This window comes from Hippoglossus stenolepis, chromosome 24 (genome assembly GCF_022539355.2).
Source record: "Hippoglossus stenolepis isolate QCI-W04-F060 chromosome 24, HSTE1.2, whole genome shotgun sequence".
NCBI classification, from domain to species: Eukaryota; Metazoa; Chordata; class Actinopteri; order Pleuronectiformes; family Pleuronectidae; genus Hippoglossus; species Hippoglossus stenolepis.
Window position 1 is genome coordinate 2,061,029 of NC_061506.1, and position 15,553 is coordinate 2,076,581.

Consider the following 15,553-nt stretch of genomic DNA (forward strand, 5'->3'; position numbering starts at 1 on the left):
CCTGAGACTCCCCTCTCTTCCTCCTCTTCCTCCTCAGCTCTGAACGGACTGAAGCTGAAGCTGCTGAGAGCTGAAGACTGGAAACCCTCCTCCTCCTCCCCTCTCCTCGTTATTTAAACACACTATTTATTTAATTGCTCCCTCCTTTGTTTCCTCCTCTAGCAGAACACTGAATAACTCCCCTGGTCCTCCCTCTGTAGCGACTCCTGTACGTGCAGCTTCACATGCGGCTGACAGACAGTTCATAAACCAGGACGTTTGCCAGATCCTCCCACGAACCAAGACGTTTCTTCATCAGAAGGCGTTTGGTGTTGAGCTTTTACATTGAGCGCGTTTCTTTGATGCTTCTATTCAAAGCATCTGAGGGCAGGAGGTTTGGCGTTGGCATGAAAGCTGTTCTGACAGCATGTGTGGATTGTATTGTTTTGTGTTTGAAGGACTCACACTGATGGATTCATGTTTCACTAAAGACTCTGACCCGTCGTGGACCTGCTGCTGTTTCAACGACATGACGAGAATCAGGCTGCAACAGGAGATACTAAGATATTAAACATGTTAATTATCATTTTAAACCTTTTAATTATACATGGAATAAGAATTTGATTTCCTTTCTTCTAATTGTTGAACATGCAACTAACATACAGTGAAATGCCTAAGTTGCAGGACGTGAACACGAGCAGCCAATCAAACGTACCACTGATCGTTTTGAGGGTCGTGGGAGGAGCTGGAGCCAATCCCAGCTGGACGAGGGGGCGGGGCACATCCTGGTCACCAGCCAATCACAGGGTCCAGACACGCTAACGTTCACACCTACGGACAATTTAGATTAGAAAATATATAAATACAAACCGATATAGACAACTTGAAATGGGTAAATAAACATTTTCTTCATATCCTCAAGAATTTATTCCCTACGATCATTTTAGTTTGGTGCCGTCAGTCGTTGAGTAAAAACTGATGTCCGACGTCTGTTAGCGTAATAAAAGTCCTGATGTTAATATCATAAATCACTTCCTGACAGGATGTGAATCAGTTATGAACGTGGACTCACATCCACACGTGTCCACCAGTTAAATCTCCATCCGTCTTCACCAGACTTGTCTTTGTACGTTACACTGAACTCATGTCCTCGTTAAAAATGTAAGAGCATGATGCATATTTCATGACCCGGCTGTTTTTCAGGCCATTAATCATATTTACTGCCCAGAACATAATCACAGTCATCGAGCGAGAGAAGCTTTTAACATTATTAACTGAGTTTCTATTGATTTCTATTCACTTCAGAGAAAATGTCAAAGGTCGTCAAGAGAAAAGAAATACAAACAGTGTGAGTTATTGAAATAAACTAACTAGAAAACAAGAAAAATTATATATATATATAAATATGAATACAAATATATAGAAAAGCACATGTAGAACCCACAAATCATAAAGGACCTGTGTGTGTGAAAGTGTTGAACTGTAAAGTCTCTTTCTTCTGGTTTCATTTATCTTCATATCTATAATTCCCACTAATAAACGATATTCCCATTATTCAGTTATTTCATTTCTTTTATCCGTTTCCAACACAGTTGATTTCACAGCGTGTTGGAGCTCTGCAGTAAACACCGCTCTCAGCTGAACCTCTTTAATCAGGAGGAATAATGAAGACAAACACGGTGTAATGAGCCTCAATGGGGAGAACGTTACACTTGGTTATGAGATGAAGAAGAATTACTCCTGCACCTTGTTATTTTCCATTTACTATGAAATCATAATAGATTATTAATACATACACTTCCAAGTCTCTTTGAGGATGTTTTGCGTCTTCAAATACAGTTTTTTTAAACTCCGTGCATGAAGTTCTTCGCTTCTTTTGAGAGAAAATAGTTTTCTGACTCATGTAAACATTAAAAAATCACAAAGAAACAGGGTTTAAATAATAAATAGTCCTTATAAAACGTGTTTGAGTGCGACTTCTAACACTGCGCTTGTTCTTTCAGGAACAGGAACATGTCAGCCGGACGTTTTACAGCTCCTTTGACTCTCGGTGCCTCAGATATAAAGACGTGGACTCTGAAAGACGACCCTGGCTGTGGACGGCCGTCTCCGAGTCGGATGCACTCGTAAAACTGGACATTAAAGTGAACAGGGGAGATTGTTTAGTGCTCCGCTCTCCCGGGTTTAATTGTACCTGTGGGTCCTTGGCCTGCTTCTCGACGGTGGAATACAGCCGTGTCGTGTTACACCATGTCGGCGTGCATCAGGTTTTATTAACACATCTATAACCAGGACAGGAAAACAGCAGGAGCCGCTGCAGCATGAATGAAATGCTGAGTTTGAACTGTAAATGTGGAATCTGTAAATGCAGCTTTATACCGTGATTTAAACACACACATTAATCTCCATGTTTATTTCCTCTAGGACACAAAGTACTGTGCCCCTGCTCTATAACCACACATTAGCATTCAAGCTAACCCACGACAACACAACACAACACAATGGTTTTTGATGCTTTTAAACGTCACAGTGTAAATGTTCTTCACTTAAAGGGAACATTAAACTTCACAGAATCTTCCACATGAGACGTTTAAAGGAAACGTTGACACTCACCTGTGCAGGTGGACTCCAGTGATTAGCATGTGTCTGCAGCTGGATGCTAAACTCAAGCTAACTGTTTAAAGCTAACTGTTTAAAACCTGTTTCCAGTTATTAACGTGAGAGAAACTTCCTCCTCTGCTGTTTCACAACTTCCATCCTCAGTCCCAGTTTCCAGTTTTATTCTTATTTTAATTGTTTAAAGGTAAAACAACGAGTTCTGTTCCTGTTTGTAACAAACTACTGGTTCTTTAGCTTTAGCTGCTACAAAGCTAACAACAAGTCTCCCATGATGCTCGCTGAGGTCAGAGGTCAACGGGTACTTCCCCCTGATTGGTTAACAGGCAGTTGAAGAAAACAGTTTAATTGAAATGATGAATATTATAATTTTATGCTTCTGAATATCTACTTATTTTATGTTGAATTAAAACATATATTTCAATAAAAACACACGTTTAAAATTATAACATTTAACTCAATATCACAGAGGAATTATCCAAATAATAGAAATGTGGATTATTCCACAGCTGAAAATACAACAAGGCCACTATTTCCTAAATTAATCAACATTATAAAAGGAGAATATTAAAAGTTTTTCACTGAACTTTCATTGGCTCAACCTCCACTTGCTGCTAATCTTAGCTGCAGCCACTTGCTGCCATCTGCTCAATTGGACAGGAGAGTTATGGTGAATATAAATAACCAGTAAAAGCCAGAAGAATATGTTTTTTAAGCATAAATGGAAATCTGGTATATTAACAGATTCTGCGTGGACGTGACCTTGTTGTGTGGGTTTGATTGGCAGCTCAGTTGATTATGGATTAATGTCGTCTGGTCATTGGATCTAAAGTGAAGAAAATTGTGGCTTTTTCACCACAAGACAAGAGAGTTGAGGTTTGTTGAGATTTATTTTCATACTTTTGCAATTTATAAAAAATAAAACGAACTACTTTTAAATATTTCATACACGTGTACGGTACAGAACGTGGCACCTGAGAACTGCAGTTTTTATTTGGTTGAGTTAAGAAGAAGTAAAGTGTGACGGAAAGTATTTCACACTTTTTGGAAGTCAGAAGAGGATGGATGTTCACTTCCTGTCGGTTGAATTAGAGCTAAAGAGCCACATTTCTGACGGAACCTACTTCCCTCGGATCATCACGACCTCCCTGAACCTCGAGGCCCCGGTGACGAGTGTCTGAGTAAAGGATTTCCTGCCTCAGTTTCTCCTGAATCCTGGTTCTCAGGTACCCAGCCTGGCGGTCGCTGCGGAGGACGCTCTGCTTCCACGCCTGCTCCTCCTGGACGTGGGTCTTCGTCTCCCTCTGCCCGCTCTGAGCTGCGTCTCCTGGGTGCAGGGGAGTCAGGGGGTCGCGTCCCAGCACTTCCTGCCTCCTTGACTGTGTTCAATCTCCTGGCAGCCAGGGAGCGGGCGGAGGAGCGGGGCGACGCTCTGGACGACTGGAAACGAGCTGAGAGACGGTCCAGCTCACTACCGCCTGGTACAACACAAGGATTTGAATATTAAAATAATATTTGAAGATCAAGAAGCCACTGTCTCTGTGATTCATTCATCTGGGAAAACAAATCAAATTCCCGTGAACTCACCGTGACTTCGTCTTCTGAGGGGAAAGGACGACTCCAGATCTGCTCCGGGTTGGAGGGAGAAGTATTTCTGAGACCGGGGGGGGTTTTGTGACGGCTGGAAGACGAGGACGAGTCGAGGTCAGAGAAAAACAAAGCACAGCAAACATGTCTGCAAATACAAAACAGAAGAAAACTCACATTCTCACGGAAACTTTCAGCGCGAAGGCTTCGCCGGATGCTGGCGTGGCGGCGGATCAGAATCTCCCTGGTCTGGCTCTCGTCGGGCAGATTGTACTTGTTGGTGTACGCCATCGTCTGGAATACATTGAGAGATATTTGGTGGAATTACAAAGAGCCCACACACACACACACACACACACACACACACACACACACACTCAGGTGGAGAGCATTACACACACACATAAACATACAGTTTCTAGCTGAAGATGATATTTTACAAAAGCAAACAGATGTAGAGTGTGTACTGGTGAACGGTTTCTGTGAAGTTGTGGCGATGACTTTACCTTCTGTCGGATCTTGTACATGTTCTTGGACAGGATGTCGTGCATCTTGCTCACGTCAGCAGCCAGGAACTTCCTCTTCGGTCGAGACGCCTCCATCTTCTCGTCGCTGACCGGAGGGCGAGAGCAACGCACAGTGAACGAGAGACGCTAATGAAATATAAAGCTTCGTAAATTATCATTGAGATGTTTTCCATCTGCATCATCAGCGGGAGACAAATTAGATTTGGCATAAAGGTTTAGTGGCTGTGATGCTGTTAGTGGACAGATACAGTTTCTGTTGTGTTAATCAATCACTGTGTTACTTCCTGTCTTTGTGTTTCATTGCGTCTCTTTGTGTTATCGTTGAATCTGAATCTAATTAGTTAAACTGCACTCTCGGTCCTTTCTAGTCAAGTCAGCCCAAAACGGAGCGGCCTGTTGAACTTACTGCAGGGAGACAATAGAGGGCGCTGCACTGATGTCCCACACGGGCGGGTCCAGGATGTCCATGGCGTTCTGCAGCTCCAGCTTCTTATACAGAGACACGATGCTGGACTCGGCCCTGTTGTCTCGAAGCAGGATTCGCCTCAGAACACGATCGTTGAACTTCTTAAACCTGACGCACAACAACGACACAAAGATTATTAACACAGATCCTCATTGAGGAGGAGGAGACGCATCAGCTCATATTAGAGGAGACAAGATGGCGAGGAACAGTTCTATCAGTGAGATAACAAAGCCTCCTACTTGTCCTTCCAGTAATAGTGACTCCACTGTCCACACAGGTCCTCGATACCACAAACCACGTGCTCCATCGTCTGCACACAACACAGGCACACAACAGTCACAACACAACACAGATAACAAGAAGAGGAAAGCACACGAGCTGCAGGACGTTACCCGGGTGTGAATCTCTACGTTGATGGAGGTCATGACTTTGTTGGTTCTCCTGATGTTTAAATACTCCACGATGGGACGGATGCTGATTCCCTGGAAACAAGGAAGTGATGAAAATGGAAATTCTTTGTTAAAATTGCAGTGAAACAGTTGGTTATGAATATTTTAAATAAGAAAAGGATTCACACTTCACACTAAATGAATATCTGGCCCACCTGTATGAAAACAGTGAAAATAATGATGGCGATTGAAGCCGTGACGAACAGGTTCCTTCTGTTGACGTTCTCGGGCAGAGTGTAGACCAGGGCGAAGCAGATTGCCCCTCGCAGGCCTCCGTAGGCCAGTCCAAACTGGTCCTTGAAGGTGAACTGGATGGTGCGGAACGGGTTGATGATCTGGGTCAACACCAGAATCCCTGCAGGAGAGAGACTGATTAGAGTCCAGCGTTTACAACAGGAGGGGACAGAGCTTTGTGTCAGCGTCTCTCACCGAGTCCTCGCCAGATGAAGGCGAAAAGCAGCGTGAACAGGATGTAGGCCCAGTTCCACTCGTGCTCGGTCGTTATGGTAACGACACCCAGGAAGAAGAAGATGAGGGTTTCTGAGATGGTGGCCAGCATCTTCACCACGTGACGGATGGTGGTGCAGGATCTCTGAGACACGTTCTCCTCCACGTAGTACTTCATGGTTATGGCGCATGTGATGATGCTGCATGCGGGAAACAAAACACGTGTGTGAGGGAGGTTTGTTTATAATTCAAATAGACGTGTCCACGATTAGAATCAGATTATATATGTCTGCATACTTTATTTTGCAGGGAAATGTTTATTAGTGTGTGTATCTGCGACCTGAATTTTGTTTTCACCGGCTGTCATGTCAAACAAATCTCTGCTGTCAGGCCAAAGAACAACAACCATGAATCACACTCATGATCTCATGCAGAGGAGCAAGTTTGTACAAGTTGCACAAGCATGCTTTAAGAGTCTTGAGGGTAAAGATTTGTATCTTTCTGAGCTGGAGCAGAAAGGGAAAGGAAGCAATAAATCATATCTTACAGGTATTTAGAGAATCTGACTATTCTCGTGGCTGCAACGTCTGCAAACCCTGAGGCCAATTCAATAAAGCTGTAATATGCAGGTTAGTGGATATCACTCGTCTGACTATGGTCAGTGTTTGTGCTTCACTCACGCCAACACGCTGGAGATGGCGAACAGCTCGGCCACCAGGTACGCCAGGTAGCTGTACATGAAGACGAAGAGGGGCTCGATCTGACGGACGTTGTGGGTGAAACGGGTGGTGAAGGCCGCCACAAATCCAAACAGGAGGCCAAAGAGAACGCCGCCGACGCCCACCACGAAGAAACGGGCCACCCCCAGGAACACGTCGCTTGGTTCGGCGACGGGCAGGTCGGCCAAGAAGGAAAACATGCTGTAAAGAACCTGAGAGGAGGGAGAGACAGGAGACATGGTTTCCATTGAGGTTCAACTTTACACAAATGTCGAACAAATTAAACTCAAACACTCAAGAATCTCGTCCAATTCAAGACCTGAGTTCAAACTTATTTTTGGCTCAGTCTGACACTACCAGTGCCAGGAGGTGATGAGTGAAACTCCCAGGTGAAACTCGTCTGAAGCAAAGGCGGGTAAGTAATGACTCGACATACACCGTGTCACACATGCACAGGACCCCGGCTGCTGTTTACTGTGGTGACACGTTATCAAAGTTTAAATTGCTTCTAACACCTTCATGCCGCTTCAGTCATCACATCACAAAAAGCTCAAACCTGAGCCGGAGGAGGTTTTGCAGAAGGAACTTGTTTGTAAAACCAGCCGGGGGCCACATGAGGTGAAAGAGACACGTGCGTCCTAATTCAGTCAAATACGAAAACATGTTCTCTGTAAAGTCTAAATTCTAATTTGACAAACTAAACAAATAAATCAAATCTCTTAGAAATGAGCCTCGATTATCAAAGGTCAGGTTTTCCAGGTCACACGTCTCCTGCTCTCACCACAGTGACGGCGTCGTTGAAGAGTCCTTCGCCGAATATGACGATGTAGATCTGCTCGTTGATGCCGATGTCCTCGAACACGTTCAGAGCAGCCACAGGGTCCACGGCAGAGATGATGGAGGCAAACAGCAAGTTCTCCTGGGAAATAAAGTGAGGGACATCAATAAAGGTTATTCCCTTCATAGTGTATCCAGGTAGGCAAACTGTCTTATGCACAGAGATGACCTTTGACCTTTCATACTCCCCCGCCCCTCCGCCCTACGACCTTCACCGACCTGCAGGTTGATATCTTGAACTCCAAACACCTCAAACTGGCAGATGGCGAACAGAGAGAGCCCGATGCCGATACTGTTCCACAGCGTTCCCACCACGGCGTACCACAGCACCGTGCCCACGTTCTCGAAGAACGGCCTCGTGGGCATGAAGTAGCCGTTGTCGAGGACGATGGGCGGCAGCATGTAGAGGAAGAAGACGTTGGAGTTGAGCACGGCGGGGGGCTCCTCTTTGACCGAGTGCATGATGCCGCCGACCACGAGGCCGATGGTGATCAGGAGGCAGGACTCCGGGATCCAGATGGTGATTTTGTGGTAAATGTGGAAACCTGCGGAGACACAATGAAAATATTTGACTTTAGGCTCGACTATAACATCGTGCACAAACACCGCGGTTCATCGTGGTTCATACCGATTTTGGCAAAGGAGGCCAGCAGTATCCACAGAGTAAACTCAAAGGGGACCTGGATGCGAGGGTAGTCCATGGTAAACACAGGGAGGTAGGACCTCTCCTCCTCGGGAAAGGCCTGAGGCTCATTGATCTCATCGGGGAAAGGTTTGGCGGAGGGAAGGTTGGTCGGCTCCAGTGGCTTAGACTCCTGAAGCTCACATTTCCCCCCGAAGCAGCAGAGCAAGAGGAGCAGCAGCAGCATGCAGAGAGCTCCTCTGTGAGTCCCGACTCCACATCCAGCCCAGGTCCCCATTTCCACTCAGCCACAGTTGTCAGGTATTTCCAATGTGGGCTGTGACACACTCAAAACACGAGCGGCAAAACATTGAAAGAATGTTGATGGTGCAGCTTCACTTCAGCAAGTTGCAGGAAAGAAAATCTGAATTTAAAGATTCCCAGTAAAATCCCTTTGTCCAGTCCATGTCCAGATGAAGTCGATCTCAATTAGAAACGTCATTGTTGAGTTTTTGGTTAATTTGGTAGAAGAAACACTTCCTTCTCAACTGTCCAAACAGAAGTAGCTGCACAGGTCTGGTTTCCAGTCTCGCTGAACCTGCTCGACACTGCTGCCTTGCCCAGTGGGTGGAGTCGCTCAAACCTCCTACAGTTGTGTCATTGGTTCAAATCCACCTGCTGCCCTGCTCCAGTATAAATCTCTAAAGGAACCAGAACAAACACTGGTTCATGTGTGAAGCTGAAACCTGTAATACCACATAATGACAACATGGTGGCAGTAGAAGACAATTCTACAGGAGTAAAGTGGTTTCTGCAAAAGGGAAATCACATGATGAAGCTGTAAATCATTTGTACTGTCAGTAGATGAGTTAATTAATGGATTCATACTTTTATTCAAGGGGGGAACCAGATCAAATACTTACATTATATAGAATAACAGTTAATGTGGTACTTTTTCTTTTACTTAAGTACCTTTTTGTGTATTTTTACTTCAGTAAAGTGCATGAGTACTTCCTTCACCCTTGAGCTCAATGAAAACACAGTGGAAAGGAGGCAGGACACAATTAAAACACGTTTGATTTGATTTAACATCTTAATTCTAATAATCTGAGCCGTTTGTTCTGTAACTCTGGTGAGTGGGTTCGATCCCCCGTGAGAGTCACTGACTGAGAGTCACTGACTGAGAGTCACTGACTGAGAGTCACAGCTTCAACTGTCTGAACCAGCTCCAGCAAGTTGAAGAGTCAAGAGATTTGTCACAGCCGCAGCTCTTGTGGTTCTGGAAGCAGAGGATCATGGGTAATATCCGGTGTTTCAGTGGTGTTTCAGTCTTGATATTTAGATTCAGTATAAAAAAGGACCAAAAAGATGATTGAGTTTGTCTTTAAAACATTTTATTGAAGTGCAGAAATACAGGATTAACTTCATTGTTCTGCAGCACAGTTAATCAACAACATCGGTTGGTGCAGGCGGAGGAGGACGACGCTGGAGAGACGAAGGTGGTAGTTTGAGTACAAGGCAAAGTACCACAAACACCGGGGTTCGGTGCAGGTCGGGTTCGCTCCGGTCGCCGCCTGAAAATCAACAAACAAAACATTGAGAAAACAGAGAAATTCTCAAATGATCGGCCATTTATGAAATTCAAACGTCGCCAGTTTTCACCTTTCTACCATCTTCCGTGGCCGTGCCCGTGACCATGGCCGTGCCCGTGGCCGTGCCCGTGCCCCTTGCCGTGCTTGTTCTTGTGTTTGCGCCCATGTTTTCCATGGCCGTCGTCCTCACCAGAGCTGTCACCGCTGCTACCGCTGCCACCACTTCCACCGCTGTGGCGTCTAGGGCTCCCACCACCACTCCCACGACGATGACGACGACCAGGGCTGTGTCTTTTCCCATGGTGATCATTATCATGGCAGCCTTCTCTGCCACCACCATCACCATGGTGGCCTCTTCTCTCTGGTTCATCATGTCCACCTCCTCCACCATGAGGTTCAACACAGCCGCCTCTTCCACCATGGGATTCATCATGGCCGCCTCTTCCACCATGAGGTTCATCATGGCCGCCTCTTCCACCATGGGATTCATCATGGCCGCCTCTTCCACCATGTGGATCATCATGGCCGCCTCTTCCACCATGAGGATTCATCATGGCCGCCTCTTCCACCATGAGGATCAACATAGCCGCGCCTCCGCCATGAGAACCATCATGGCCGTCTTTTCTCTGGTCTCCTCCATGAGGATCACCACAGCCACCTCCTCCACCCTGATAATTATCATGGCCGCCTCCTCCACCATGAGGTTCATCATGGCCGCCTCTTCCACCATGAGGTTCATCATGGCCGCCTCCTCCATGAGGTTCATACGGCCGCCTCTTCCCTGCGGATCAACATAACACGCCGCCTCCGCCATGAGAACCATCATGGCCGCCTCTTCCACCATGAGGATCAACATAGCCTCCGCCTCCGCCATGAGAACCATCATGGCCGTCTCTTCTCTGGTCTCCACCATGAGGATCAACATAGCCTCCGCCTCCGCCATGAGAACCATCATGGCCGTCTCTTCTCTGGTCTCCTCCATGAGGATCACCACAGCCGCCTCCTCCACCATGAGAACCATCAAGGCCGTCTATACGCTGGTCTCCTCCATGATGTTTGTCCACATCTCCAGGCCCGTGGCACCCCTCCTCACCCCCAGCCAACCCCATGGTCAGGTCAAAGCCTGACGGGTGGGTGTCTGTGGGAAGATCCATCAGAAGACAGGGTCAACGTTTACTACAAGAATAAAAATGCAACATCTAGAAAAACTAAGAAAATGTAGAATAAAGAAAAGGAGGATTTTCTTACCAGAGCAGCCGCTAAACATTTCCTCTCGTCTGTGTTTATCTATCTGAGGATGATGAGACACTGCAATTAAAAAAAACAGGGAGGCGCAGTTAAGGTTTCAGTTAAACCAGTTTGACAAGACAGAGGAAAAACTATCTGCTAAGCAAATTACTCTGTGTGTGATTAAAAAGGAGGAAACATGAACCTTTGTTTTGAACGTTATGAGTTTTAAAGCTTGGAAAAGGCTGCAGAGCAAAGTCGACCTTGCAGTTGTTTAACGCAGCACTTCCTCTGTGTTGTGTTAGAAACAAACATTTAAACTTCCTCTCAGGTTTTTACTTTTGACAGGAAGTAGTTTTGTTTTCTGCTTCTACAGTAAAAATCATCTTAATCAATCTAATATTCCAGTTTTATTTAATCTAAATGTCAAATGCTGCATAATTCAGTCATGCAAATTGTGTAAAGACAGAAGTTTGTACTTACGTGATGTGGACGTCTGTCGACTGCTGCAGCTTCTGTCCGTGCAGAGAGGATGAGCGACAATAAATAACAGCTGCGTTCTTGTCTCATCGTGTCAGCGGAGGTGGAGTTTGAGGCGTTGGCTTTAAATATTTTAAAAATCTTTATTGTAGGAACAATGTGCGCAATGAGCAAACTTCGAGAGAATGATGTGACTCATTGAGAAAGTTGATCTGTTCTCCTCAGGTTATGATACAGACGGAGAGAATGGCAGAAAGTCAATCTGAGGCTGATTTCTAAATGTATAATATCTATCTATCTATCTCTCTATCTCTCCATCTCTCTCTCTATCTGTCTATCTATCTATCTCTCTATCTATCTGTCTATCTATCTATCTATCTCTCTATCTCTCTATCTATCTCTCTATCTATCTCTCTCTCTCCATCTCTCTCTTATCTATTATCTCTCTATCTATCTGTCTATCTATCTCTCTATCTCTCTATCTATCTGTCTATCTATCTATCTATCTCTCTATCTATCTGTCTCTCTATCTCTCTATCTATCTCTCTATCTATCTATCTCTATCTCTCCATCTATCTCTCTATCTGTCTATCTATCTATCTCTCTATCTATCTATCTATCTATCTATCTATCTCTATCTCTCTATCTATCTCTCTATCTATCTCTCTCTCTCTATCTATCTGTCTCTCTATCTATCTCTCTATCTCTCTATCTCTCTATCTATCATCTCTCTATCTATCTATCTCTCGGAGAAGGAACTTTATGGATGTCAAAACAAACAAACAAATTGAGTTCCTACGTTGGTTGGTTCTAGACGTTTGCGACGAGGCGTGACGAGGCTTCTCCCGACGTGACATGAAAACAAAACAGAGCTGACAGGTCGAGGCGTCATGTCTGAGTAGAGCTGACACACCCACCGTCCACACCTCAACAGACACACACACAAACTTGTTTGTGTGTCAAAATGAAATGAAATAAAACAAGTAAAGCAGGAAAACTCACTGCTGATTATCCCCATCAGATGTTAGTGTGTGTTGCCTATTCATGTGTGGAGATCTAATTATGTTTAACATTAGTTTTCTTTATTTTAAACTTGCTTCCAGGATTTATTATCTTTATTTTTTCTGTTGCTTATCAAAACAAATCCCAATCTAATTAATCGATATGGAAATAAAGCCTTGAATCTGTTTATTTTATGGTGATATTCTTGTGCGTATGTTTGGATATTCTTCCTTAGAAACAGCCTTAATTTGACTAAATACATTAGAAATATAAAAGAAGGTAAATACTAACGCCGCCACATTAGAATGGTGATAATTAATAGTTCAGTTATTATAAATGAAGATTAAAATGTTGTCTTGAGTCATGTATGATTCATGTACCTGTTTTAAATCAGTTAGAAAGAAAGAACCAACTACCTCCTTCAAATGAAAAAGCAGAGAAGAGAAGTGAAGTTCACCTGAAGCAGCTCAAGGCGTCTCCCAGCCGACGATGCTGCACGTCTCCAGCAGTGGGAGCCATGACATCAATCATGGAGGGAGCGGGTGGCGTCGGTCGGAGAGAGGCTCCACACGGGGGCTGCAGAGAAGGACCCGGGGGAGAGAGCAGCAGCTGCCATCACCTGCTGGAGCTTCACACAGAGACAGAGACACGGTCAGTCCTCTCGTCTCTGTCCTGTTTCCTGTCTTCTATTCTTCTTGGACCTTTGCTTGCAGCTTTGGTGCAGAGAACATTACTCACAGGTGAGTCAAAGCTCTGAAATTTAACTAAAAAGTCGATTTACAATGTCTGACATTAGAATAAGTTTGGTTATAATCAGCTTCCCCTGTTGTTTACATGTTATGCTTAGGTTGTAGCTGCCACATTTTGCTTGATTTGAATTAATGTATCAAGTATTTAGTCTTTAACATGTCACATTTAATAGTTTAACAAGTAAATGTTCATATAAGACAAGAAGATATCAGTTATCAGAAGAGTTGCCCATTCATTTTCAGAACATCAACTGATCTGATGTTGATGGCGCCCGCTGAGCCGGAGGCGTCATGGCTGCCATGGGCGACCTGAGAGCTTCAGCAGGGAGGATGAGATGGCTGAGGGAGGTGGATAAGTTGCGGGGAGCGGGCCGGCGGAGGAAAGGGGACGACGATGAAGAGGAGGAGGACGAGGAGCTGGTGGAAGTGCTGCTCCGAGGCAAAGCTCCCTGGGGCTTCACCCTGAGGGGAGGCACCGAGCACCGGGAGCCGCTGGTCATCACCAAGGTAACGGTTTGTACCGGTTTTAAAACCATAGACAGCCCGGGTTTTATTTAACAATATCAAAATAGTTCAGATATCAGATAACTAATCTGTGCTCTTTTGAAAATACGACAATAAAAGAATAAGAAAGCCAACAAATGAATCCAGAAGTCTGTCTGACTGTCCCTGGATTCCACTGCTCATCCGACCGATGAGTTGAGACGAGAGTGTGAAGGTTCCCCTCCTCTGAATTAGATTCATGGTGCAGAATTTGAACCCTTCCAGCGTCTGAAATATTGAAGCAGCTGAAAGCAAATGTCCCCCCCCCACACACACACACATCACAACACTGGTGTGTGAGATATTACACATCAGGTTCAAAAGAGCCAGTTGAAGTGGAGTCTTGAAGGAGCTTTTAGTTCATATCTAAACAAATACTTGGTGATCAATCTTTATAAAAAGGCACTTTATCTTGGGAATTGAACCCACAACCCTGCTTATTGTAAGGCTGGTGTGCTGTTGAGAGCTGCAGCTCACATGGAGCCGCCGTCCAGCTCCGGTTACAGACCACAGAGTTTAATTTTTCATCAGAGCGCTCGGGTTGCTGTCCACCACAGGTTCTCCTGGGTGATGTGGATGAAATCACATCTGAAGTGAAAGATCCACGAGGGTTTGTTGTCCTGTTGCGTTTGTTCGAGATAAAACCTGCTCAACTGTGACTCACCTCTAACTGCACCTGACGTCTCTGGGTGTGAGTGCAGGTGGAGCCGGGCAGCGTGGCAGCAGCCGTCCGTCTCCTGGCCGGGGACGAGATGGTGAGCGTCAACGCCGTCCCCCTCAGCGGGTCCCGGCAGGAGGCCATCTGCCTGGTGAAGGGCTCCCACAGGACCCTGACCCTGGTGGTCCGAAGGTACCACACACAGCAGACACACAAGTTTAATACCTGAGAAATACAAACACATTTTATGTTCATTAAACAACATTTTCACATTTTGAGCATTGAAACAATAAGTAAAAAACAGTTTAAAACTTCCTGAATTATATTAACTTCACCAACCAGTCATCATTCTAATGGGAGGGGGGGCCAGCTGAGGCAGACCCGGCCTGACAGCCTCACACGTGGGCCTCTTGCTGCCTGTTTGCCCCTGAGAGTAAAACAAAAGCTGGTATTGTGGAGGCCTCGGCCGACACTGTTATTCCACAGGTCAGATAGTGATTCAGTAAACGCGACGCTCAGATGACGACGGCATGTGCGGATCAAAACAAGACCCGGACAAAATGTAGGACGTGGTTGCACCGGCTACGATCAAAATGAGAAATGTAGGATATAGTTCAAATAAATCTACAGTCAATGGAAGTAAATAAAGCAGGTGGAGAGGTGGCTGGATTATGTAATACGTCAATTAGCCAATTATATTCATGACATAATCAAGTGGTATTTGTGTTCTGCTCGTTGTTTGTGGCTCTTCTGCTCTGTGCTCACACACACACACACACAGTATTTCTATTTTTTAAGAGCTTGAGTTAATCTGTTTACATGCTGTTCTGTTCATTTTCATCTGCTCATCACTCTTTATTCTAATAATTTCAATTTCTGTTAAAGATACAATAGGGTTAGTGGGTATTTAGTGACATCTAGTGGTGAAGCTGCATGTTGCACCCCTTTCTGGAGAACCTGCGGTAGCTTCAGTTGTCATAGAAACTCAAAAGTGTGTAAATATAAAGTATTTAAATACAAAAGGCCCATTCCAGGGTCAAGAAAACAACAAGT

General features: G+C 45.0%; 4 protein-coding genes across 4 annotated transcripts; 1 reads left to right on the forward strand and 3 right to left on the reverse strand.

Annotated features, from left to right (window-relative positions):
• Window positions 1-1,140: 1,140 nt before the first annotated feature.
• Window positions 1,141-8,920, reverse strand: LOC118103219 (sodium/hydrogen exchanger 2). The gene is made up of 13 exons (XM_035149930.2): window positions 8,256-8,920; window positions 7,847-8,172; window positions 7,572-7,709; window positions 6,752-7,002; window positions 6,054-6,271; window positions 5,780-5,979; window positions 5,568-5,657; window positions 5,415-5,485; window positions 5,116-5,283; window positions 4,689-4,794; window positions 4,360-4,476; window positions 4,183-4,276; window positions 1,141-4,073 (listed from the first exon to the last, which is right to left on the reverse strand). Exons 1-13 carry the CDS (start codon window positions 8,545-8,547, stop codon window positions 3,733-3,735), a joined length of 2,412 nt encoding a protein of 803 aa, XP_035005821.1. The 5' UTR covers window positions 8,548-8,920; the 3' UTR covers window positions 1,141-3,732.
• Window positions 8,921-9,626: 706 nt separating this feature from the next.
• Window positions 9,627-10,392, reverse strand: LOC124851398. The gene is made up of 2 exons (XM_047339041.1): window positions 9,912-10,392; window positions 9,627-9,823 (listed from the first exon to the last, which is right to left on the reverse strand). Exons 1-2 carry the CDS (start codon window positions 10,380-10,382, stop codon window positions 9,674-9,676), a joined length of 621 nt encoding a protein of 206 aa, XP_047194997.1. The 5' UTR covers window positions 10,383-10,392; the 3' UTR covers window positions 9,627-9,673.
• Window positions 10,393-10,418: 26 nt separating this feature from the next.
• Window positions 10,419-12,364, reverse strand: LOC118103263. Its single transcript, XM_047339043.1, has 5 exons — window positions 12,348-12,364; window positions 11,552-11,670; window positions 11,090-11,149; window positions 10,674-10,979; window positions 10,419-10,589 (listed from the first exon to the last, which is right to left on the reverse strand). The coding sequence occupies exons 4-5, from the start codon at window positions 10,860-10,862 to the stop codon at window positions 10,419-10,421; spliced, it is 360 nt and encodes a 119-aa protein (XP_047194999.1). The 5' UTR covers window positions 10,863-10,979; window positions 11,090-11,149; window positions 11,552-11,670; window positions 12,348-12,364.
• Window positions 12,365-13,707: 1,343 nt separating this feature from the next.
• On the forward strand, window positions 13,708-14,883 carry LOC124851415 (protein Shroom2-like; the record flags this gene model as incomplete). The annotated part of the gene is made up of 2 exons (XM_047339207.1): window positions 13,708-13,806; window positions 14,544-14,883. Coding segments are annotated over 2 exons (285 nt in total), but the record flags the coding sequence as incomplete, so codon positions are not given.
• Window positions 14,884-15,553: the final 670 nt, after the last annotated feature.

Excerpts from the sequence above, each read along its gene's own strand:
- LOC118103219 (XM_035149930.2), bottom strand. The coding sequence starts at position 8,547 with ATGGGGACCTGGGCTGGATGTGGAGTCGGGACTCACAGAGGAGCTCTC. Across the intron at positions 4,795-5,115 it reads CCCTCTATTGTCTCCCTGCA|CGACGAGAAGATGGAGGCGT; the intron begins GTAAGTTCAACA and ends CCCTCCGGTCAG. Across the intron at positions 4,277-4,359 it reads CTGAAAGTTTCCGTGAGAAT|CCGTCACAAAACCCCCCCCG; the intron begins GTGAGTTTTCTT and ends CTCGTCTTCCAG.
- LOC124851398 (XM_047339041.1), bottom strand. The coding sequence starts at position 10,382 with ATGGTGGAAGAGGCGGCCATGATGATCCACATGGTGGAAGAGGCGGCC. Across the intron at positions 9,824-9,911 it reads CCACGGAAGATGGTAGAAAG|GCGGCGACCGGAGCGAACCC; the intron begins GTGAAAACTGGC and ends GTTGATTTTCAG.
- LOC118103263 (XM_047339043.1), bottom strand. The coding sequence starts at position 10,862 with ATGGTTCTCATGGTGGAGGAGGCGGCTGTGGTGATCCTCATGGAGGAG. Across the intron at positions 10,590-10,673 it reads TGATCCTCATGGTGGAAGAG|GCGGCCATGATGAACCTCAT; the intron begins GCGGCCATGATG and ends CTCATGGAGGAG.